The 25,583-nt window shown below is 38.0% G+C and overlaps 1 protein-coding gene across 1 annotated transcript in view; it reads right to left on the bottom strand.

The window, feature by feature from the left end:
- Window positions 1-25,583, bottom strand: part of ZFPM2 (zinc finger protein, FOG family member 2) — a 456,749-nt gene that overhangs the window by 2,610 nt on the left and 428,556 nt on the right. Inside the window, exons 6-7 of the mRNA XM_063080011.1 lie at window positions 5,456-5,662; window positions 1,949-2,173 (exon numbers count right to left, since the gene is read on the bottom strand). Coding sequence (XP_062936081.1) covers window positions 1,949-2,173; window positions 5,456-5,662 — 432 coding nt within the window. The remainder of the gene's footprint in view (window positions 1-1,948; window positions 2,174-5,455; window positions 5,663-25,583) is intronic.

The raw sequence follows: 25,583 nt of genomic DNA, 5'->3' as shown, positions 1-25,583 counted from the left end.
GAATCTGATTTGTGATAGTAACTTTTTTTCTTGTGACACGTATGATAATAATAATAGCACTTTATAGTTTCCAAAGCACTTTTGCAAGTATTAGGGTACTGAAATGGGATGAGTGCCATTGTCTCCATTTTACAGGCCAGGAAAGAAAGTCAGGGAGGCTAAGGGAATTGACTATGGTAATAAAAACTTTAAGTTATAGAGCAATGCCTAAACCTCAGATTTTATAATTTCCAATCCAATAATCTTCTTACTACAATGCTCTGCACTATATTCAGAAGAAGTGAACATTCATTAGAATTGCTATTGAAAACTTGTGTGCAAATCAAATAACTCTCAGTATACTAGATATGGTCTTTATCCAAAAGAATCTAAATAGAAACCATTTTGTGTAGTAATCAATAACTTCCTAATTTGTCTTGGGTATAAATGTAGAATTTTATTCATTGGTGTTGCTGAACATGGTTTATCTCTATCCAGTGATGATAGTCAGCTGGTAAACACCAGTACACTAATATAGGCATTTTGGATTGGCATCCATGCTAATTGATTACTGCCTGTTCCTAGTCAGTTATTAAAAATTTTGAATATCACCACTGACTGTGATGGGTAAGCATCATGAAGGTCAACTCTAATTTCTATTTGTTGGCATATGGTTAAATCAGGCTTGGCCCATCCTCTCTGCACTCTAGACTAAAAGCTGACAATATAGTAAAGGTACCCAATCCTGTAGTTATAAGAGGGGATTACCTATCCCTGTCTGCATTTCTACTTCACTAACCCAGTACTCATTTTTCCATTTAGCTAAAAGGACTCCTCTATGTCTGTTCTTTTTGTTTTCTGCAGGACTCTACTCACCATCTGAGACAACTACCCTGCCTCTGCTTTCTCCACTTTATCACCTACACAAAGACAGCTCATTTGTAGGGAAAGGAAACAAGTAAGTAGAAAGGAAATGGCCTGCTTTTATACAGTCAAAAACAAAAGCTTGTGTCGTACGAGAGGTTTGAAGGTTTGAGCTAGTTTTGTAAAACTCAGCATCTATTTCAGTTTTCAAATTATTTAACCCAGGTAAAAATAGCTAAGGAATTCACCCAGGGTATTCTACAAGTTTTGTATTTTAGGTGCTGAAGAACTAGTTTGCTCCATCCTAGAATATACCTAAAAGTATTTAAAGTTAACTTAATTCTGTACATTTGATTAACTACATTTTTTTAAAAAAACAAAGGGTGGGAATTAGAATGCTATAAGATGAAACTAAGAATAGTTGGTATAATTCCAAAATAAATGGGAATAGTTGCCACCTTGCTTTTAGGAGAGGGCATTAAAAAGGGTTTTTTGTTATGTTTTTCAGCCTAATTTTTCTTAAGGAATTCTAAAACATAACACTAAAGTAGTTTTATGTAATAATGAACATCAACTAAGCTGTTATAGTGCACACTTTGGAAGTCAAGAACATTTTATAGATCCATATTTAAAAGTTAATTTCCCTGAAGTGTGATTTTAATTGAATCTATCTAAATAACAGCTTTATTTCAATTCAGTGAATACTTATATTATGTGCTATTTCCTCCCTTCCATGTGGGAAAAACTATGGTCAGTTTCTATAGATCCCTTGACACTTAAAGCAATGAATATTAATGTCAATATACAAAGAGAATTGAGACTTTCTCTCAAAAATTTTGCTTTTACCTCAGTTGAAAACACATAGAATGATTTGGCCTGCAGTCTGAGCACTGTAGTGGTTTGAAAAGAATTCAGACCCAAATCCCTTGAGTAAAATATGCTGACATAAATAAGTGACATAAATAACACTGGCTGGTGTGGCAGGTTTGATTTTGATTTTATAGATAGATGTAGATAGATAGAGATGTATATATGTACGTATGTATGTATAGAAAGTATAGTCTCCTGGAGCAACAGAAGAAATAAAAAGAAGCACTTAACTTACCACTGTGTGAATTCAGGTGCATTTCTAGAGCACGGGCATTTGAAAAGCTCTTGGTACATTGCGGGAAGGGGCACAGGCTGGAAATCTGATGAGCACTGTCTTCATTTTCTTCTGACACTGGAGCAGCTTCTCTTTGTCTCCCACTGCAATAGTACATCAAATGGGCTTGCAGATTCCGCTCACTCCGATACCAGATGCCACAGGACTTGCAAGGGAATATATCCTCTGCAGGCAAAAACACAGAGAAACATTAGCTGCTGTCCATTTGGAGCCAAGCATGGGTCTGGTAGCATTTAGTTCAATTTTTCTCAGAGTCTACTCTAAGGTTCTGAATTAGGCAATCAGACAGTGATGAGTACAGTTTGGGTATTGATCTACGGTACGGAACTAGGCTTTTAAAGAAATGATACATTCTGCAATATAACTTCACACAGACTCTTTAGAAAGAGGTACTGTAGGTAACTCCAACACTGAAAGCACAAAATATTAATTTTAAATTTTATTTAGGGTTTAGAAAATATGCATTTACAAATAGTGATGTAAGTAGTTTTATCTGATCCACCAAACAGTAAGGATCTAATGGCTGAACTAAAGTTAGCCCTGATGCCCATGCCTGACATCATTTTTTTATTTAATAAATTAATTATGGAGTACCTATTATGTGCCGGACTCTATGTTGGGTTGGTTGTAAAACAAAATGAAAGAGCTAACATCTAAGTTAAGGAGCTTACATTCCCCTTGGGTTGGTGAACAAGTGGTCAGACGATTACATTACAGCCTGAAGACCATTTGGAGAGATTATCTGAGGGTTGCTCTAGGGTGTGGAATAGGGACCCTTTACTAGGCTGGTGGGGGAACTAGAGAGAGGAGGAAGTCAGAGAAGTGCTTAGAGGAAGATGATGATATGCCTAAGATGAGGTGTGAAGGATGGAATTAAGTTAGTCAGGTGGAAAAGAAGGGTTGGGTCATCCTGACCAAGGGAACAGCTCAGGAGAAGCCATGGGAGCCTGCCAGAGGGACTGAATGCAGGCTGGGAGGCAGTTCTGTACTGTTGAGGAAAGGGGCACAATGGGGGATGGGAGGGGAGAGGTTGTAGAAGACAGAGAGAGACTATGAAGGTCATTGCAGGGTCTCTTAAGAAGTTTAGATTTTTGCCTAAATGATTATGGAGAATCACTGAATCAGTTCCAACAAGAGACTGACAAAATCAGAAATTACAGAATCAGGAGTGGAGTCTAGTTCTGAAGATGGCGAATTTGGAAAGAAGCCTTTCACTGGTAGGAGGCAATTGCAGTGATCTAAGTGAACTATGACATGGTTTGAATGATAGCTAAAAGTCATACCATATCTATTGTCATGGGATTTTCACGTATTCACTTATGGAAAATTTCCCATGTGTGCTTCTCCCCTGTCATCCATTTATAGATGAGGAAACTAGGATTGAGTAATTTGCCTATGGTCACATAAGAGGTTAAACTGGGATTGGAATCTAGTCTTAAATACTCTTCCATAATGCTTCACTAGTAAGGGTGGCAGAGAGGAAGAAAAATTATATTGAGGAAAAATTATACTGAGGTTGTAGAACTGACTGAAGAGATGACAAATACTTTGCAATTAGATGCTAGATCAGATGGATAAATTTCTGATTTGTGCCAAGGCTTCTTGTTAGCATTTCTGTGTAAGTAATTGTTTCATTCATCTATACGGTGAACAGAAGATGGAGAGGTCATGCCTTTAGGCTGGGCACGTGTAGGGTGACCAGATTTGAAACTGTATTCCACAGACCCAGCCTTTTGTAGAGAAAGGGGGCGCCATTCAGAGGGATGCCAGATAACACTGTAAAATGGGACTCAGCCAGGCAAACTGGGGCACACAGTCACACTGGATATGTGCAATTCTATAAGAAACACTGAGGAACATGGGAAAAGTGGAAACAGAGGTCTACAACTCTGCAGACACACCTGGACTTTTGATTTGTGAGTAGTTAAATTGTAGCTGGAGGTGGAACCATGGTTGTGAAGGAGATGGCCCAGGGAGAGCATGTAAAAGGAGATAAGGAGAAAACTAAAGACCAGGTTCTAGCGAGTGGCAAGCAAGCATAATATAGTTTCAAAATAAAATTGAATTTCAAAGTTATATACTACTACCATTTATTATTTAGCCCCTCCTTCCCAAGTTAATACACTTACACTACTCACTAGGCTACACAGTTCAGTAAAGTGTCCAAATAAGCAGAAGGAGTTTAATTAATTTCAGAAGGAAAACAAAATCTGTATGTAGCTATGCTGAATTATTTGAGATTAACAGTTATCTTGCTATAGAAATCACACAGGGTATACACTCAAATATAATTAGAATTAATATTCACACATCAGAGCTCCACAATAATCTAAGTTACTCCTGGACTCCCTGGTAATAAAATCTTTTTGCCCACAATTCAAATAGGGCCCATGTTATTTCAAGTTCCTCAAATCAGAATCAAAGTAAAGATTTGGTAAGAAAAAAAACAAAGCTACATTTACATTAAGGAAATGCAGTAATATTAGCTTTGGTTGGAAGTATCAGATCCTTTGGTAGGATGCACGGTAATTTCAGAATCACCCAAGAATTTCTTTAATCTAAAGTATGCTATTACAGCAAGAAAATAATTTTTGTTGAATATTTTACTTATTTTAAGGACTGTTATTGCCATCCCTGGATTTCTCTTCTGCATCAGAGTTTCAGTGATTTTCAAGGATATTTTTGAGTAAATGTAATTTTCCACTATGTACTAACTTTAGAACCTATTCTCTTAAGATGTTGACTGCTACTCATGTTTTCTCACAGAGCTACATAAAAGCAGATCTGCCTAGAACACAAATCTTTGGACCCCTAGATCACTGAATTTCTGTCATATAAAGTGTCACTTTGTGTAGTCAAGGAATACAAACTAAGTTCAACATTCATTTTAACAAAATAAAATCACAAAGGTAAATTTGCTGGGGCATATGTTAAAATTCTCTATATAAAGTATTTTAACCCTAAATGTACTTTTCTTTCTTTTCTTTTTTCTTTTTGTATTAGCTGATGTCATGATTTAAGCAGGCTACAATTCCTTTTCATCAGTATGTCTCATCAAAATTCGATTTTGTATTCTTTTTCTTCAAGTTTCTGATTCTGTAGCCTTAAAGAATACCAACATTACTCTTCTACAGAAGCATCACTGAAAGCTTCTGGGCTTCTCATAGCTAAGTAGCCTCGAATAATATTCAGCTAGTTTAGAATGTCGATGTTGTTTTGTGTGTGACATTCAGGACTCCAACTTAATATGGTTGAACGTAAGTATTCTTTCTTTATTTCCATGAGAAATAATCACACACACCCCCCTCTCTCAAAGTCAGAGAAGGCAAAATGAAACCACTACACTGGAGGAGGAAAATCTGTTCTCGTCTGCCTGTCAGTAGATATTTTTTCTCCCACAAATACCCATCACCTCTACAAAGCTGGGCTACAGCACTCAGCACTTACTATTGACAATAGCTGTAGGCAAAATAGAAGCCATGGCAGCTTGCTGAGGAAGCAGCTGAATTGAGTCCAGCAGGCGCGCAGGGTACATCCCTTCTGTGAGAGTCATCTGACTGGCAGCTTGTAGCCTTGAGTCAAAATCCACCACAAAGGCAATGAGCTCTTCACCCTCCAAGATGGTCTTCGTCGTCGTGCACCAAAGCTGACCCCCTATTAAGAAGAAAAAAGAGAGAGAAAGATAGCATTGACATAGAATGCTTGAGCTTGTAGTATACTGGATTGATGTCAACAGAACCTTCTCATGCTTTTCCCATCAGTTTTTACTGGGCTGGAGTGTTTGATCAAGACAACAGCTGTGATCTTCTTCCCTCCTGTGTAGAAAATTGTATTCCTTGCATTAAGTGAACTGTTTAGTGGCCAGTTGTAGGAGAAGACTAAGAACCAAATATAAACATAATCTGTAGAGAGTTTTGTCAACTGTTTGCCTTCTGGGGCTGGCTTGAATTGAATCATTATCTACACCGTTACACTGGTATAGTGCCTAAAACCAAGCATGGTAGGGACTCAACAGCGGAAATCTATTTTGGTGAGCCTTTGAAGTTACTCTTTTTGTATCTTATGAAAGAAGAAGTTATTTCATTCTTTTTCCATTTCTCTTTCTCTCTCTTACTCGCTCGCTCTCTGTCTCCTCCCTGCACCCGAATACTTTTATTATATCAGTACCAGATGCCCCAAACTATAAAACAAGTAAACAAAAACTCCTAAAATATAGAAGTTTAAAATAAAATTTCTGGTAGTTTTACTCTCCTCATGTCTGCTGCCATTTTTTTTTTTTTTTTGGCTGAGTGATCTTTACCCATGAAATATTCCTTATGATGTAGCTTCTTTATCTCCATTTACCCTGATTGAACTTCCTGAAAAGGAGATATGCCAAAGATCCTTTTCAAAAAGGCTTATTTCAATAAAGATTTGTTTAAATGAAAAGAACCCTTTCTTCAAACACTAAGATATACTCTGGCTCTGCACTTCAAATGATCACGTGTGGTGCATTAAAAAGAAAAATTAACTATGCAAGTACATCTTCTAATGTATTGGAATGTGATAGAGAATGCTCATTTATTTAACATGTTTAGACAGGCAAAGCACTTATATTTGTTATCTGCACTCTCAGGCCTAGATATGTATCCTATACAGTTATGCCTGAAATAATGGGGCATCCTTGATGTGTTATAAAGCTTTTTTTTTTTCCATTGCGTATACTTTGGAAGACTGTATATTGTAGTCATTAAGCAAAATTGTACCCATTTTGATAAGTAATATTGCTGTGTTTATCTTCCAGCATAACTGTCTTTTCAACTGCACTTCATTTTTTCCACCCTCAGAGACCATGGTTTTTAAACAACTTGTGGTAAAAATCTTGTGGTTAAGATAACAGTATACGATATGACAAAGTTGCACAGAAGAAGCAGGACATTGTTTTAGAGAAATCTTGGGCAGTTAATTAAACCAGCTGATTAAATTTTAAAGGTAAATGAGCAAAACACCATCTGTAAGAGTATGTTTGTGAAAAAATAATGATCACATACTTCAAATTTGTGTGAAAGTTTCAAAGTAAAACAAATATACTGAAATAGTAGACAGTGACCCTTTTTTTTACTTTGACACTAGTGAAAGCATACAAATTTACCAAAATTGAATAAAACATTTATTTTGGCTTTGATTTATTTATTTGCACATAACAGAAGCTAAACTTCATCGGTGTGGAATAAGATGAGGGTTGGCGGTGTGGATGACGGTGTATCTGCCCCTGCCCTTCCCACGCCAGGCTTCTGCGTTCATTTGTGCCTTCTCAAATGTGCGTGCAAACCTGAACTACTTACAGCTGCAGACAAGGTAATCATTTCACCATATCTGTCCACTGGCATACAGTTTATTAAGGGAGTCTGTGTAATAAGCAAGTGGGAAGGCCAGAGCAACAAGCCACAATTCAGGTTTACTTCACAGTTACTTTGAAGTCACTGGATTTCAGTGATGAACTTTGCATTATTGGTAAACCCAGCGATGGGCATCTTTTACAGAAGAAAGGAAAGGTTTGGACTCAGGTACCCAGGAGAAATAGAGATTTTAGAGAAGGTACCTGCTCACAGCTAATCTTTATCTCCACAGTGAGCTATGTAGCAGAATACATATGTATGCTCAACTTCTAACAAAAAGATCCAACAAATAGATAAAATTGAAAAACATTAAGTGCAAAGAAAAGTAAACAAAAAATTCGTTTGTCTACATTGTTAAATGACATGGCAGTTGTAATACATGTCTATGTTTTCAGATGTACCAGTAATGTTTCCTATTTTATCACTTTATTTGATGGTTTAGTCAAAGTTTATCATTTTAAAAGGCTGAGTTAGACTGAAAATGTACTATTAGACTTGATGAGGAAGTCTGTTTTCTTAGGGTTTAATCTTTCAGCTCATTCATTCATCAGCTATTCACTGAACTCTCTGTTGGGCACTATGGCTTCACACACACCTATACAATTCGAATACATACATGTAAACAGATATATCACAATGCCACATTAGGGGTATAATCCCCTAATGCTAAAGAAAATGTGAGAGGAATGAGTAACTGACACTTCTTGAAGTAGGCAAGCCATCCAAAGTGACCTTTTTATTGGCTCTTGAAGAATAAAGAAAGGTAAAATAGCAAAAGTATGTGTAGGAGGGACCTGGCAGGTACATCGTTACTAGCCAAGGAATGAGCAAGTGTGTGGGTATAGAATTATGGAGGAGCCTAACTGGTACTGTTCATGGTTCAGAGGCCAGCAAACCTGGACCTTAGGGTCTTATGGAGAATGGGGTGGGTTAGGAGAAGGGCTATGCTGGAACCAGTGTGTTCTGTATCACGAGGGTGGAATGTTACATATATCACATTGGTAGCTTGAAATCAGCCATGATGAGAGTTGTAGTATTTGCCACTGGAATTATCAAACGCTGGAAATCATGGCTTCCTCCCACGAAAAGCTCAGAGCAGGGCAAGACAACTTTGAATGTAACATAAAAACAGTTGTATCTAACTCATAGGGGGAGATGGTATATATTTATTTGAGTGAATGAATGAACACATTTTTTTTTTTTTTTTAATTTTATTTTGTCGATATACATTGTGGCTAATTATTGCTCCCCATCACCAAAACCTCCCTCCCTTCTCCCTCCCCCCCCCAACAATGTCCTTTCTGTTTGCTTGTCATATCAACTTCAAATAATTGTGGTTGTTATATCTTCTTCCCCCCCCCCCCCCGGTTTGTGTGCGTGTGTGTGTGTGTGTGTGTGTGTGTGTGTGTGTGTGAATTTATATATTAATTTTTAGCTCCCACCAATAAGTGAGAACATGTGGTATTTCTCTTTCTGTGCCTGACTTGTTTCACTTAATATAATTCTCTCAAGGTCCATCCATGTTGTTGCAAATGGCAGTATTTCATTCGTTTTTATAGCTGAGTAGTATTCCATTGTGTAGATGTACCACATTTTCCGTATCCACTCATCCGATGATGGACATTTGGGCTGGTTCCAACTCTTGGCTATTGTAAAGAGGGCTGCGATGAACATTGGGAAACAGGTATACCTTCGACTTGATGATTTCCATTCTTCTGGGTATATTCCCAACAGTGGGATAGCTGGGTCGTATGGTAGATCTATCTGCAATTGTTTGAGGAACCTCCATACCATTTTCCATAGAGGCTGCACCATTTTGCAGTCCCACCAACAATGTATGAGAGTTCCTTTTTCTCCGCAGCCTCGCCAGCATTTATCGTTCAGAGTCTTTTGGATTTTAGCCATCCTAACTGGGGTTAGATGGTATCTCAATGTGGTTTTGATTTGCATTTCCCGGATGCTGAGTGATGTTGAGCATTTTTTCATATGTCTGTTGGCCATTTGTATATCTTCCTTAGAGAAATGCCTACTTAGCTCTTTTGCCCATTTTTTAATTGGGTTGCTTGTTTTCTTCTTGTACAGTTGTTTGAGTTCCTTATATATTCTGGATATTAATCCTTTGTCAGATGTATATTTTGCAAATATTTTCTCCCACTCTGTTGGTTGTCTTTTAACTCTTTTAATTGTTTCTTTTGCTGTGCAGAAGCTTTTTAGTTTGATATAATCCCATTTGTTTATTTTTCCTTTGGTTGCCCGTGCTTTTGGGGTCGTATTCATGAAGTCTGTGCCCAGTCCTATTTCCTGAAGTGTTTCTCCTATGTTTTCTTTAAGAAGTTTTATTGTTTCAGGGTGTATATTTAAATCCTTAATCCATTTTGAGTTGATTTTAGTATATGGCGAGAGGTATGGATCAAGTTTCATTCTCCTGCATATGGATATCCAGTTGTCCCAGCACCATTTGCTGAAGAGGCATTCCCTTCGCCACTGAATAGGCTTGATGCCTTTGTCAAAGATCAGCTGACAGTAAGTGTGTGGGTTGATTTCTGGATTCTCTATTCTATTCCATTGGTCAGTGTGTCTGTTTTTATGCCAGTACCATACTGTTTTGGTTATTATAGCTTTGTAGTATAGCTTAAAGTCAGGTAGTGTTATGCCTCCAGCTTTATTTTTTTTGCTCAGCATTGCTTTGGCTATGCGTGGTCTTTTATTGTTCCATATAAATGTCTGAATAGTTTTTTCCATTTCTGAGAAAAATGTCTTTGGAATTTTGATGGGGATTGCATTGAATTTGTATATCACTTTGGGTAGTATGGACATTTTCACTATGTTGATTCTTCCAATCCAAGAGCATGGGATATCTTTCCATCTTCTTGTATCCTCTCTAATTTCTCTCAGCAGTGGTTTGTAGTTCTCATTATAGAGATTTTTCACCTCCTTGGTTAACTCAATTCCTAAGTATTTTATTTTTTTGGTGGCTATTGTAAATGGGCAGGCTTTCTTGATTTCTCTTTCTGCATGTTCACTATTGGAGAAAAGAAATGCTACTGATTTTTGAGTGTTGATTTTGTATCCTGCTACTGTGCTGAAATCATTTATCAATTCTAGCAGTTTTTTTGTAGAGGTTTTAGGCTGTTCGATATATAGGATCATGTCATCTGCAAACAGGGACAGTTTGACTTCATCTTTTCCAATCTGGATGCCCTTTATTTCCTTCTCTCCTCTGATTGCTCTGGCTAGTACTTCCAACACTATGTTGAATAGGAGTGGTGAGAGTGGGCATCCTTGTCTAGTTCCTGTTCTTAAAGGAAAAGCTTTCAGCTTTTCCCCATTCAGGATGATATTGGCTGTGGGTTTGGCATATATGGCTTTAATTATGTTGAGATACTTTCCCTCTATACCTAACTTATAGAGGGTCTTTGTCATGAATGAGTGCTGAACTTTATCAAATGCTTTTTCAGCATCTATAGAGATGATCATATGGTCCTTGTGTTTGAGTTTATTAATATGGTGTATCACATTTATTGATTTGCGTATGTTGAACCAACCTTGCATCCCTGGGATGAATCCCACTTGATCGTGATGAATAATTTTTCGTATGTGTTGCTGTATTCTGTTTGCTAGTAATTTAGTGAGGATTTTTGCATCTATATTCATCAGGGATATTGGCCTGTAGTTTTCTTTTTTGGTTATATCTTTACCTGGTTTTGGTATCAGGATGATGTTTGCTTCATAGAATGAGTTTGGGAGATTTGCGTCCGTTTCAATCTTTTGGAATAGTTTGTAAAGAATCAGTGTCAATTCCTCTTTGAATGTTTGGTAAAATTCTGCTGTGAATCCATCTGGTCCTGGGCTTTTCTTTGTTGGGAGCCTTCTGATAACAGCTTCAATCTCCTTTATTGTTATTGGTCTGTTCAAATTTTCTACGTCTTCACGGTTCAGTTTTGGGAGCTTGTGTGTGTCCAGAAATTTATCCATTTCCTCCAGATTTTCCAATTTGTTGGCGTATAGTTGTTTATAGTAGTCTCGAATGATTCCTTGTATTTCAGATGAATCAGTTGTAATATCGCCTTTTTCATTTCTAATTTTTGTTATTTGAGTCTTCTCTCTTCTTTTTTTTGTTAGCCATGCTAATGGTTTGTCTATTTTATTTATCTTTTCAAAAAACCAACTTTTTGATTCGTTGATCTTTTGAATTGTTTTTTGGTTTTCAATTTCATTCAGTTCTGCTCTGATCTTAATGATTTCTTTCCGTCTGCTAACTTTAGGTTTGGATTGTTCTTGTTTTTCTAGTTCTTTAAGGTGAAGTGTTAGGTTGTTCACTTGCCATCTTTCTATTCTTCTGAAGTGAGCGTTTAATGCAATAAATTTTCCCCTCAATACTGCTTTTACAGTATCCCACAGGTTTTGGTATGATGTATCATTGTTTTCATTAGTTTCAATAAATATTTTGATTTCCTGCTTGATTTCTTCTTGGACCCATATGTCATTAAGTAGAATGCTGTTTAATTTCCATGTGTTTGTATAGTTTCCAGAGGTTCGTTTGTTATTAATTTCTAGTTTTAATCCATTGTGGTCTGAGAAGATACATGGGATAATTCCAATTTTTTTGAATTTATTGAGACTTGATTTGTGACCTAATATGTGATCTATCCTGGAGAATGATCCATGTGCTGATGAGAAGAATGAATATTCTGAGGTTGTTGGGTGGAATGTTCTGTAGATATCTGCCAATTCCAATTGGTCTAGAGTCTTGTTTAGATCTTGTGTTTCTCTACTGATTCTTTGCCTAGATGATCTGTCTAATATTGACAGTGGGGTGTTCAGGTCCCCTGCTATTATGGTATTAGTGTCTATTTCCTTCTTTAGGTCTAATAGAGTTTGTTTTATAAATCTGGCTGCTCCAACATTGGGTGCATACATATTTATGATTGTTATGTCTTCTTGATGGATCAGTCCTTTTATCATTACGTAGTGTCCCTCATTGTCTCTTTTTATGGTTTTTAGTTTAAAGTCTATTTTGTCAGATATAAGAATAGCTACTCCTGCTCGTTTTTCTTTTCTGTTTGCATGGTAAATCTTTTTCCATCCTTTCACTCTTAGTCTGTGTGAATCTTTATGGGTGAGGTGGGTCTCTTGTAGACAGCATATAGTTGGGCCCTGCTTTTTGATCCAGTCAGCCAGTCTGTGTCTTTTAATTGGGGAATTTAAGCCTTTTACATTAAGAGTTGTTATTGAAAGGTGTTGATTTATTCCTAGCATTTTATTGGTTGTTTGGTTGTCTTAAGTGTCTTTTGTTCCTTGCTTTCTGATTTACTGTTTGTTTTCTGTGTTTGTTGGTTCCTTAGGTTGTAGATAGTGTTTTTGTTAGCTTGTTTTCTCTTCATGAATGCCATTTTTATTATACTAGTGGGTTTAGATATTTCTTGGGTTTTTATGGCAGTGGTAGTTATTTTTCAGGAACCAAACCCAGTACTCCCTTGAGGGTTTCTTGTAAGGGTGGTCTTGTGGTAGTGAACTCCCGCAGTTTTTGTTTGTCTGAGAAATATACTATTTGCCCCTCATTTCGGAAGGATAGCCTTGCAGGGTAGAGTATTCTTGGCTGGCAATCTTTGTCTTTTAGTATTTTGAAAATATCATCCCATTCCTTTCTAGCTTTTAGGGTTTGTGATGAAAAGTCTGATGTTAACCTGATTGGGGCTCCCTTATAGGTGATTTGACGCTTCTCTCTTGCAGCTTTTAAGATTCTCTCTTTGTCTCTGAGTTTTGCCAATTTGACTATGACATGTCTTGGAGAAGGCCTTTTTGGGTTGAATACGTTTGGAGATCGTTGAGCTTCCTGGATCTGAAGATCTGTGATTTTTCCTATACCTGGGAAGTTTTCTGCCACTATTTTGTTGAATATGTTTTCAATGGAATCTCCATTTTCCTCCCCTTCTGGAATACCCATGACTCGGATATTTGATCGCTTATGGTTGTCTGATATCTCTCTCAGATTTTCTTCCATGTCCTTGATTCTTTTTTCTTTCTTTTTGTCTGCTTGTGTTATTTCAAACAGCCCATCTTCAAGTTCAGAGGTTCTCTCTTCAACTTCGACAAGCCTGCTGGTTAAACTCTCCGTTGTGTTTTTTATTTCGCTGAATAACTTCTTCAGTTCAGCAAGTTCTGCTACATTTTTTTTCAGGACATTGATTTCCTTGTATATTTCCTCTTTCAGATCCTGTATACTTTTCCTCATTTCATCATGATGTCTAGCTGAGTTTTCTTGTATCTCATTCAGTTTCTTTAGAATTATCACTCGAAATTCCTTGTCAGTCATTTCAAGGGCTTCTTGTTCTATAGGATCTAGAGTTTGAGATTTATTAACTTTTGGTGGTGTACTTTCTTGATTTTTTGTATTTCTGGTATCTTTTTTTTGGTGTTTATTCATTGTGGCCGGGGGTTTCACCGTCCACCGGTTTGAGACTAATGACTAACTAGGATGTTGCTGTGGTTGCCAATTTCGTATGGCTCCCTCCGTGACTGCTCAGTTGGCCTCTAGTGCCTTGTGTGTGTGGTCTTGGGCTTCTCCGGGGAGCCACCTTTCTGGTCAGCTTGGACTCTGCTGGGCTGGTGGGTCACGTACCACAGGGTGTGTGATCTCTGTTGAGCTTTCACTTCCTGTGCAGGACTTCTCCCTGTTCCGTGTGCTCTGGCCCAGGCTGTTAGATCGTGCAGTAGCGACCCCACCGGGTGTGTGGTTTCTGTCGAGTCTCCGCCTCCCTGGCCGCACGTCTCCCCACTCTGTGCACACTGTGCTGGGCTGGGGCATGTCTTCTGCACCCCTCGTCTATCAGCTGGGCCTTCAAGACCCTGCTCGGCACCGCCTCGCCCAGGAAGTCTACCAGGTTTCTGCTAGGCACAGACGACCGGTCTCTCTGGGTGCCTTTGTAGCACTATGTAGATCTTTCTCGGGTCTTGTTCACCTTTGTATCCCCCCAGTATAAACCAAGTCTAGCGCCCACCTGCAGCCTGGTCTCCGGCAGGTTCAAGCGGACCTGGGAACTCTCCTGCCACACTATTCCCAACCAGAAATTCGTTAGGCTTTTTTCCAAACTGGTGGCCGCACAGATGGTATCTGCCTCCCAGTAACAGGGAGTTTACCTGGGGCCGGAGTCCAGGGTATGGTGGAGTGACAGTCGGCCCGCCCGTACTTCCTTGCCCTCCCGAAACTGGCCCGGAACGCCCTCCGCCACCAGCCCCGCCAGAGAACCGTGGAGGGAGTGGGAGCCAAGGCCGGTCCGCAGGCTCCGGAAAGCCTGGCGCCAGGCCAGCAAGTGGGAGGGCTCAGTGATGGCCGAGCAGGGCGGAGCTGCCCGCACCTGGGAAAATGGAGGCAGCACCGGCGGTGAGTGGGCTGGTGGTGCAGGCGGGAGCCGCGTGGGCATCCACCCCCCGAACAGAGCTGTGCCAGGGATCACTCACTGTGCTGTGCCAGGTCGGGTGCTCGCTCTCTGTCTCTGGTTTGCCGCCTTTCCCAGTTCTCGGCCGCTGCCGCCTCGGGCTGTTCAGTCGCGGCGCGGCTCGGGCGCTCCCAGGAATCTTTTTTAATGCCGGCCTGAAAACTCGAATCCTGAATAGGGCAGCTGGCCGCCTTCAACGTGGCCCCGGCCTCCGGGATCCTGGCTGCATCCACAGCAGCCCTGGCGCCGTGTTCCCTGTTTCGAGACTCACTTTTGCAGCTAAGAAACAGTTCTTTTCCTGCTCCACACTTTAAAGCTGTTGTCTGTAAATGAGGCAGCCTCTCCTGCCGGGGGCAAAGTGGCGGTCACCCCCCACGACCGGTCAGCAGCAGCAGTCCTCCCTTAAGAGATGGCGAGAGGAAAGACCACAAGTTTTCTGGCTGCCTGAGTCCCAGTGGCCGCCTTTTCCACCTTAGCTACTCCGCGCCAGCCGCCGCAGCCGCCGCCATCTTGAAAAGCATGAACACATTTTTGATGTGGATTTTTTTCCCCTCCAGAATAAACAGAGTAAACTGAATGGGTAGGAAATGTTACAGCATCCATTTGGAGGCTACTGTACTAATTCAGTTGTGAGAAGTGCGTATTGTGGGTGAGAAAAGAGCTAGGTTCAAGAGACATGGCAGAGAGAGGGCTGGGGTGGTTTTGTGAGATGAGCAAGAGAAAGGAAGCTGTTGGATATGACACCAAGGCTTCTGGAAACCAGAGGGTGGTGATGCCATTAACTAGGCAGTAAAGCTGGTATATTAACAATTGGTATTATATGGACAACAACAACAGACAGCTGGTATTAATTAGGAACACTTACCTTGGGTATGACGGGCTATGTGGTTTATATACTTTATCTGTTTTAGCTTATTCATCATTACAATACACAATCATTCTTTGTTTCCATTGACCAATTCCTCATTAGCCCCTATCCCTCTTCCCCTCCAGTTTTCTACAAGTTCAACATATTACTGTGATTGTTGTTTCTTTCTTTTTTTCTCTCTGTCTCTCTTTATTGTTCATTTGTTTATTTATGGATTCAGCTCCCAGTTATGAGTGAGGACATGCAGTATTTCTCTTTCTGTACCTGGATTTTTTCACTTAGGATAATTTTCTCCAAGCTCATCCTTGTTGTTGCAAATGGTAGAATTTCATTCTCTTTTATCACCACCCCCCAATCAGACTGGCTTATATAAAAAAGACAGAGAATAACAAATGCTGGCGAGGATGTGGAGAGAGAAGAACCCTCCTGCACTATTGGTGGGACTGCAAGTTAGTGCAGCCATTATGGAGAACAGTATGGAGGTTCCTCAGACAACTACAGATAGGACTTCCATATGATCCAGCAATCCCACTACTGGGGATATATCTAGAGGACTAGAAAACATCAGGTCGAAGGCATACCTGCACTCCCATGTTTATTGCAGCTCTATTTATAATAGCTAGGCAATAGAATCAACCTATATGTCCATCGATGGATAACTGGATAAGGAAATTGTGGTATATCTACACAATGGAATACTACTCACCTTTATCTGTTTCAATCCTGTCAGTTATTCTATGAGGAGGTAATATTTCCCTCACAGTAGAGTTGAGAAAACTAAAGCTTGGAGAGGCTAACATTCCCAAAGCTGCACACATGGTCAGTGGCCAAATCATGACTTAGACTTTTGTCTAACTCCAAAGTCTAAGTGTATGTGTGTGTGTGCGTGTGCACGTGTGTCTGGCATGTATGTGTGTGTGTTTGTGCATGCATGAAAATAATGGATTCTGCTTTGAAAATGTACAGTTTGAGGTACCCGAGAAGCTTCTGGGTGAATGTATCTAAGAGGCAAATGGAATTTGGAGAAGACATTCAGGCTGAGAAGAAAAATTATTTTGGAAATCCTCAGCACATTCTAAATGACTGTGGCTGCTCATTGATGTGGTAACCCAGAAAGAGTATAGAGTGAAAAGTGGAAGAACAGAGTGAAACTTGGAGTATCTCACCATTTAGGATGAGAGCAGAAAAGATGGGATCATTAAAAGAGAGAGAGCATATATTTGGGAATGTTAGAGGGGAACCAAGAGAACGGCACCACAAACATCAAGGGCTGACTGAGTTTTTTACATGGTGGACTTAGAATATACAACTCGAGGGAGTCATTTGTAGGCGGAGATAGCCCAAGTATTGTAACATAATTTCAATCACTAAATCAAATAAAATTTTCAAAGTGTGGTGGCCAGTGAGGGATGTAACCCTATCTGGAGGAAGTATGAGCAATTAAACCAACAGCCTGGGTGCAAATCTTGGCTCAGACACTTATTAACTGTGTGACTTGGAGCTTCTCACCTGAGCATCCTACTATCAGTTTCCTCATCCTTGAAAATGGGGATGATGATAAATAGCATTGAACTTGAGTGTTGTCATGAGGATTAAATGAACTAATATACGTATGTGTAAGCTTAAAAACAGCACCTGACATATAACAAGTGTTATATACCTGTTAACCATTATCCTTCTGATTTGGTCTGGTTGGGGCAATTATTGTCATTTCTCACTGCTCTGCTAAATCTAAGAGGAAAGAAATCTCACCAGAAAGAAAAGACAAACCTATGAAACCTATGAATTCAATAAGCAAATGTATCTGTGCTTCACGGGAAGCAGATAACTCATTTCAGGAAATAAGATTAAGGCTGTATCTGTTTGTGTATATTTTTAATTGGTCAAGACACATACTCTTTCTCGACCAATTAAAAATATAAATAGTTTCTAGCAATCTTTGTGGGACTGAGGAGGCAGGAGAACCAGTTTCCTACTCTACTGTTTGTAGAGCTAAGGTACATACGGTCAACTCTAATTTACAACTGTGTGGAAGGCAGTAGCATTCTTCATGATTAAGAAATAATCTGGGCACTTGAAAATGCTAAATCATGTTGATATTTAGCTATTTTGGTATCTCGCTTCTTTCTATTGACCTCATGTTCAGTGGAAACAAACAGCAGGGTATTATAATTGGCTTTAAAATGAGAGCACCATTACTACTACTACTACTGCTAATAATAAATGTTGGTGAGGATGTAGAGAAATTGGAACCCTGTTTACTGTTGGAGGGAATGTAAAATTGAACAAAACGGTGATTCCTCAAAAATTAAAAATAGAATTACTTATGATTCAGCAATTTTACTTCTAGGTATATTCTAAAAAGAATTGAAAGCAGAGTCTCAAGGAGATAGTTGAACACTCAGGTTCATAGAAGCATTGTTCACACTAGCTAAAACGTGGGAGCAACCCAAGTGCCCATTCACAGGTGAGTGGATAAGAAAAAGGTGGTATATGAGCATACATACAATGAAACATTATTCAGCCTTAAATAGGAAGGAAATTCTGACACATGCTGCAACATGCATAAACTTTGAAGTTATTATGCTAAGTGAAATAAGCCAGTCATAAAAAGACAAATACTGTATGATTCCACTTATATGAGATACTTAGACTATTTCAGATCATAGAGACAGAATGCAGAATGGTGGTTGCCAGAGGCTGGGGGGTGGAGAATAGAAGGAGGAGTTAGTGTTTAGAGGGAATAGAGTTTCAGTTCTGCAAGATGAAGAGTTCTGCAGATGAATAGTAGTGATGGTTGCACTGTGAACAGTGTGAACGCCACTGAATTGCACACTTAAAAATGGCTAAGATAGTAAATTTTATGTGTAAAGATAGTAATTTTATGGTATGTGTATTTTACCACAGTTTAAAAATTTGGAAAAAATGAGAGTACAATTTTTTTCACTAAAAACTTCCTCTATAAACCTAGAACATTTGCTATCTTTTTTTGGCCATTGCTAAAAATAGAAATGAAACTTTTATAAAGTGCTTTTCATATGAGATGGTTTAAAAAAACAAAACCAAGTTCTTCTCTCTTCCCAGCTTTGGCAAAGCTACTCTGACAAACTATGATGAGATAATCCAGTACCTAAAGAAATGAAGTTGCTGCTGAATTGGAGTTTACTTTATTTATTTTTTTTTTTTACAATAACTCTTTTCATTTGAATGAATTTTGGATATTTGTGTAGATCTGAATATTTCTGAGTATTTGACTCCTGGTTACTTTCTTGATTTGGGTTTCTGCCTGTGTTCCCAATGCCAGTTGAGTGTTCTTGTCCACTCTCTACAGAGACAAAATTTAAGGAATCTAAATGGATGTTTTCTGTGTCTTTTATATGTAGTAGTATGCTTAATTCCCCCCGATTTAAACCAAGAGAATTTTCAATATACAAATCCACGATTATAGTATATTAATATGAAAACAAATAAAATTTTGCAAAGGTATTAGGTGCACATATGGCAATATAATATATGCCTAGTTCATAAAACTCTTACTACTTTCTTTGCACTGCCATTGAAGAGTAAATAATCTTTAAGGAGTTACATGGTAATAATGAAGCATAACTGGCACCTGAAATCACTGAGAATTTATGTGTCCTCAGTACCAAGTTGAACTAGAAAGAGCACTTGACTGGTGGGTAAGAAAGTTTAGTTTTAGTCCTGACTTGGTTATTAGTTACTATGTGATCTTGGAAAATTGTTTTACCTACATCATATCAAATGATAGCCTTAGACTAGATACCCTCTAAATTATCATAGTCCAGTTCTGAGCAACTTTTTATGCTTCTGTGACCAATGCACTAATAACAGTAATAATCATACATTTATTATACTATACATTTATATATGCTGTATGTTGTACTCCTGCACTGTGCTAAGGGCTTTGCATGTGTTATCATACTGATTCCTCCCAAGAAAGCAGTGAGGTGGCTTTTATTTAATACTACTTTACAGTGAGATCATGAGGCTGAAAGTGTAAGTAAGTTTTTCAAGTCACACAACTAGAAGGGAATTGGATGAAGAGAAGGAGATTGGGAGATAGAATTTGAACAAAGCAGTTTGGCTCTAGATTCTGTATGAAACACCAGGTGTCCTAAGTCACAGCGCCATCTGGCGTTCACTATGTAATTCCATTGCACTTCACCTTGATTCTTCAGAGTCTGAGTAATTAGCACAGTTATTGCTCTGAAGCAGAAATACTGTGGTTCACTTTATGGAAACAGCATCATTCAGATTACACAGTGAGTAGATCGAGCTTTCAAATGCATAGCTACTATCTGGAGAATAATGTCTATATTCGTGATGCGGAAGTGACTCTAGGTTATCTTCAAACATGACTACTACCTCATTAAACTAACTAACATTTAGAAAGCACTTACTATGTGCCAGGCACTGTTACAAACACTTCCCATACATTAAACTCCCTTAATAATATTCAATACAAATGTAGCATTTTCCCAATTATCTATTTAAATTACAAGTTGAGCTAGATGCTAAAATGGACATCAAGATTCTGCATAACCAATCATATTGACTGGCAACCTTGACTGCACAGTAGATTCACATGGCCAGCTTTGAACCAACACTGATTTCTGGGCTCCACCCCTGATCAATCAAAGCAAAGTCTCGTGAAGTGAAGATTGGGAGTCAGTTATCTTTTAGAAGCTCCCCAGAGGGCTTAATGTGCCTCTAGTGTTAAGAATAACTGGCAAAGAGGTAAACTAGCTGCAGTTTCTATAGCATAGAAAGAATGAGACTCTATGAACAAAAACTCTCTTGATGATCAAATATTTCACAGAAGTGTTCAGACAATTCAATATAGATGTCCATTTTGAAACTCAGAAAATGACAATTGATGATAGCTTTGAGTGTTCCCCTCTTCTCCAATATTTGAAGAATGTGGGAATGATGAATGAAATGTTGAAGAAAGGTGAGTGAACAAGGATGTAATAACTTAGCCTCATTTTTCAACTGAATAAGCCAGTTAGGAAATTAGCAAATTTGTAAAACAAGTTTGGTTTTACAGTGTTTAATTTTTTATTATTTTGAAGGTGTGTAACTTATTGTTAGGAATGATCAATCATATTGCATCCCCCAAAACTGTGGAAAGATCATATTGTGCAAACCAGAGCAAAAAATCACATTCCTACTGCATGAGCATGAAATCTTTATCAAGTGACATCAGGCACTGAAGCAGCTATCTGATACCTTCCTCACTTCCCCAAATGCAAAGGTTATTTTAGGATTCTCTCTTTGTCTGTCTCATGCTGCAAACATAGTTACTCTCCTCAGTCTTTATACTCGCATACCACTCCCTTCACAAATAAAGAACAAATACAGTTAAAGTTTCATAAAAAGTAACAACTATTACGACCTTGATGTTCTTAAAATCTGTGTACTCACTGTTCTAAGTAATGCTTATGATCAAGGTTCTTGTACAAACAGATATGGTTCTTAACAGGAAGCTTATAAATTTTTCTCATAATTGCTGTCAAAACTGCAGTGAAATGTACTACAAGTTTCGATAATAAAGAATAAAGTCACAGTTCAAACTCGATTATATTTGGGAAATTCATGCTTCTCTTACTAGAAGCAATGGCCTTAAGTATATCCCCATCCTGCCAAATTTTTCACTTGCACTTTTTATTATTTATGAAATCAGTGTCTGCACAATGTCATGCAGACCTCTGCTGATAAACTCTAATTAAGATTAAGACAAGCCTTTTGGAAAGGATCCCATCATTAGCAAACATGATAAACACAAAAATACTCCCTACTTGTCAACCAGGAGCAATTCAGTAACCTAACAGTGTTATCTGTTGCTAGGTTACAGAGCTGACAAAGCTTCAATTATATTGTTCGACCATACCTATAGAGTCCTGTATAAGCAAAATGTATCCATAATAAAAGCTTTTAACTTCGTCCATGCTATCTGCAATTCACGGCTTCTTACAATGGTAAAAATCAGGTTAATAATTACATAGCATGCTGAAAAATCTTTTCCATGTGTTATGTCTGTACATGTTTCTTTCTAATTTATCTGTGTGATTGATAGACGCTTGCTTTGTAAAAATGAGGAAACGCAGGCAATGCGAAGCTGTAAACCTTTAGCACAACTACATGGGCTTATCTAGATATGGACCTAAGCTGAGCATAAAAATATACGGCAAATTGAATCAATTAAATCACATTTAGATTTTGTATTACTCTGCATCAGTATAAGGAAGGATAAAGAGCCTCAAACAAATAGGGACACCAATGTGAAACTTTTAGCTAAAAAACAAAACAAAACAGACAAAAAAACAACAAAGAAAAAATCCCACACACTCTCACTTAACAATACAAAAGGAAATAGATGGTTTAAAACAGTAATTTATTCTAATGGCTTTTCTAAAGATATTTTAAAAGTTGATGTTAGTAACTTTTACTACGTAACATTAAGTCTCACTTCTCTTTTTTGGACTGGGAATTTTAGGGGGGAATAATCCATATTATGCCCAAAATCAGCCTCCCCAAATCAGACATTTGACACAGGAAAATAAAAGGGAAAAAAAGAAAGCCTGATGTATAAAAAAAGAGACGGTCTCGGTGAATCAGACTGGCGATATTTTACCATGGGTGATTTTTGGTGTCTTTCCCAGAAATTTGGAGAAAAAAATTATTAAGTATAACCCAAATAGCATTTTTAAATAGTTCTAGCATATGAATATGTTATACTATCTACTAAACTGCTACAGCATTTTGATTTCCTAAGACGTAGAGTGATATTTTTGCATTAATCTAAAAAGCTTTTTTTCCTCACACATGATGCCATAAGATGGTCAGTTGATGACCAAAGACCAGACCTTAGTTAATAAGGATTACTTACTGGCCTATGGAGTAAACCATGATACCTGGCTGGCACATTCAAGTAAAATTAAAACCATTCTCCAGGGGAATAAATGGGCCGTTTTACACAGACATACAGACACACACACATGGAGCGACGCTATGTTTCTGGAGATGAAGAAAAGGGAGATACTGTGTTTGGTCATTGACTTCTTTTATTTTTACTAAATAATTAGAAAATCTAACATGATCCTTCCTGAATTTGATTTTTTTCATAATTGGGAAGTGATTGGTCAGAATAATTCCCTAAAAGCTAAATAATTGACCCATTTCAACATTGTATGTGTTACTGCCTAGATTTCAGGGTTTAGACATGAACACAGTACATATGTCTATACGTAGCCACATTGCTTAATACAAATTTTATAATGAATTCAAATCCAATACTGTTGAAATTCTTGACAGTGGAGTAGTGTGAGGAATAGAACTTATAAATTATGGGTGCCCCTTCTTTGAAAACCTCTTTGGAGGTTTCTTTGTGCATTGGCAAATACAGTAGGAATATGAGGTATTGTGTGGATCCTCCTGCACAGCACCTGATAAAAGAATAAAGAGCTGTGACATATTCTTAAAACAATAGAGGAATTAAAGGGAAACAATGGGCCAGCTGCTTCATTAATACAATCAAAAGGGAGCCCAGCACAGAGGAGTCCAGATAATTAAGCACTACTCTTTTAGCCCTCCTTTCTATAATAAAATTGCTTAAAAATGTATTAACTACTTCATAGTTGTTAGATAGATCTAGGCACTTGTTTATTTAGAGTTGATTAATGCCTTTTTTTCTGTATGCAGCAACATGCCAACTCATAGTTTACAATAGTTTTTGAATAAAACAGAGTAGAAATAATTGATAAGGATCTGCACAATACACAGCAATAAATCAAAAGCATTTTGCAAAAGGTCTTTTCTGTTTTTAAACAATCTTTAACATTCAACTTTCCCATGCTGGCACTCCTGACATCTTTTTATGGAACACCCTAGCAGTTCTTGAGAGAGGGGGAAAAATCAGACTTGACCAGCACCTCTGGAGTGTGCCTTTGGTATTTTGGCCAAAGGAGAGGACAGATTTTCTTTTTAATTCTTCTTTGCCTTTTCCTATCGAGAGAGATGGACAAATGGCAGAACTACTTGCCAAATGCTCTATTTATCCTTCATCAACTTGATTATAGAACATGAAAAAAAAAAAAGAAGAAACTTTTTAATGCTCTTTATGTTAAAACACAATTTAAAATTTGAGATATCAAGGTTTTCATTCTTGAACTCTTCAGTAGGCAGCCTTTCCTCTGATGTCAACAGACATTTAATTGCTTAAGAATTGGAAAATTGGGAACTTAATACTGTGTGCTGAGTGCTGGGGTTGGATAAAAACTACACTCTAGTTTCCTCCCAAATGTTTTTAAGTAAGATTATGTCAACCCAACTTTAAAGTGACAAACTTTGCTAAACCATGTGGTCAGTTTAAATAAGGTTTATTCAGTTCTGATGATTTCAAGAACTTAACTGAGAAACTGAGACGGAATTAGAATAGGAAGCAGGGAGATACTTAACCATATTTCTGAGACTAAGAGAAGATTCTGCTTTTACACAAATGTTATAGTTAATTAAAAATGTATCATATGGAGTCATATTTCCAAAAATCTTCCTGTATTATGTCAATATTTTATAGGGTAAGGAATATATAAATTCTGGCATGAAACGTAGCTTCTGACTTCAATAGTTAGTTCTCTATTAACTCTGCAAGTTTTCCTTGAATACCAGGAAATAAAAACATATAAATAAACAGTCAGGTACAAACAAAAATGACTATTTTAGGAGCTATTATATACAATTATTTATTTGAATATTTTTATTTTTACTACACCCACAAAACTTACTTTGTTAGCATGAAAAGGGAAAGTAGATAAACATGAACCGTTTAAAGGCTTATGAATGGTCAAGTGAATCCTTTCAAGTGTATGTCTTTGAACACCTCAGGTTATAACCTCTGTCCCTATGGCAATGCAAAAAACTAGTAGATGTTGGTAGTACTATATTCTAAAAATACTAAGTTACAGCACCTTCTTTCAGCAAGTATTTTGGAATTGAGCTTAGTATAACATTTGTGAATTATTAGTCATTTCAAATTTCATGTTTTATTACTTAGCATAAATTCAACCAATAATATTGATCTGAGCAGAACTCAGAAACAAAGAAACGTGAGCACCCTCATTAATCTAAAGGAATTAGCTGTGACAAATAGAAAGAACTACCATCCCATTCTACAGACAAGGGAATCAATTTCAGCCAGGCTGGTTAAACCAGTGTCTTTCCTAAACTCTCGTCTCCTCTCAGAGGGCATTCCCTGGCCTAACCTTGTAACAGATCCCTACTAGATCTTTTGGATCCTGGCTTGTATTCTCTCCACTGTACTTATTTTTTTCCTGTAAGAAAATGTCTCCCATTGAGACAATTTCTGTTCCTTTTTAAGAAGCACATGAAGCCCGTTTCAGAGGAGTAAACAGTATCACAGTGGTCAGATCCAGGTTTCTGCTGAAGTGTATGTGCAGAGAGTTTTGCCCCATGGATAAAAAGACATTCAGAACTTTCTGGAAAGTCTTCTGAACTAGTATTGGAGGCCATAAGACTCAGGTATTCTACCTTTGGTTTAGTCACATACATAAGATGATTGTATAGGATTTAACAGGAAAAGGCCTGTTTATGGAGTCTTTTCAGCATTTCTGCGGTTTGTGCTCTGGTACTCCTAAGGTATCCTACGTCATTGCTTTGCAGGAACTTGCTGTGGTACACTGAGGTAGCCCATCTGACTGTCTGGCTGCCTTTACCATCATGATTTTAAAAGACCAGACAAGAGGTGACATTACACCCCAAAGGCGAGCTGTCAAAATTTTGCCTGCAGCTGATAAACTGATTACAAAGCTGCTTAAGACTCTGCTTGTAAACAAAAGCGTTTATCAACTAAT

Source organism: Cynocephalus volans, chromosome 15 (genome assembly GCF_027409185.1).
Source record: "Cynocephalus volans isolate mCynVol1 chromosome 15, mCynVol1.pri, whole genome shotgun sequence".
In the NCBI taxonomy this organism is placed as follows: domain Eukaryota; kingdom Metazoa; phylum Chordata; class Mammalia; order Dermoptera; family Cynocephalidae; genus Cynocephalus; species Cynocephalus volans.
The sequence above is the reverse complement of the archived record's forward strand: the minus strand, read 5'-3'. Positions and strand labels throughout refer to the sequence as shown.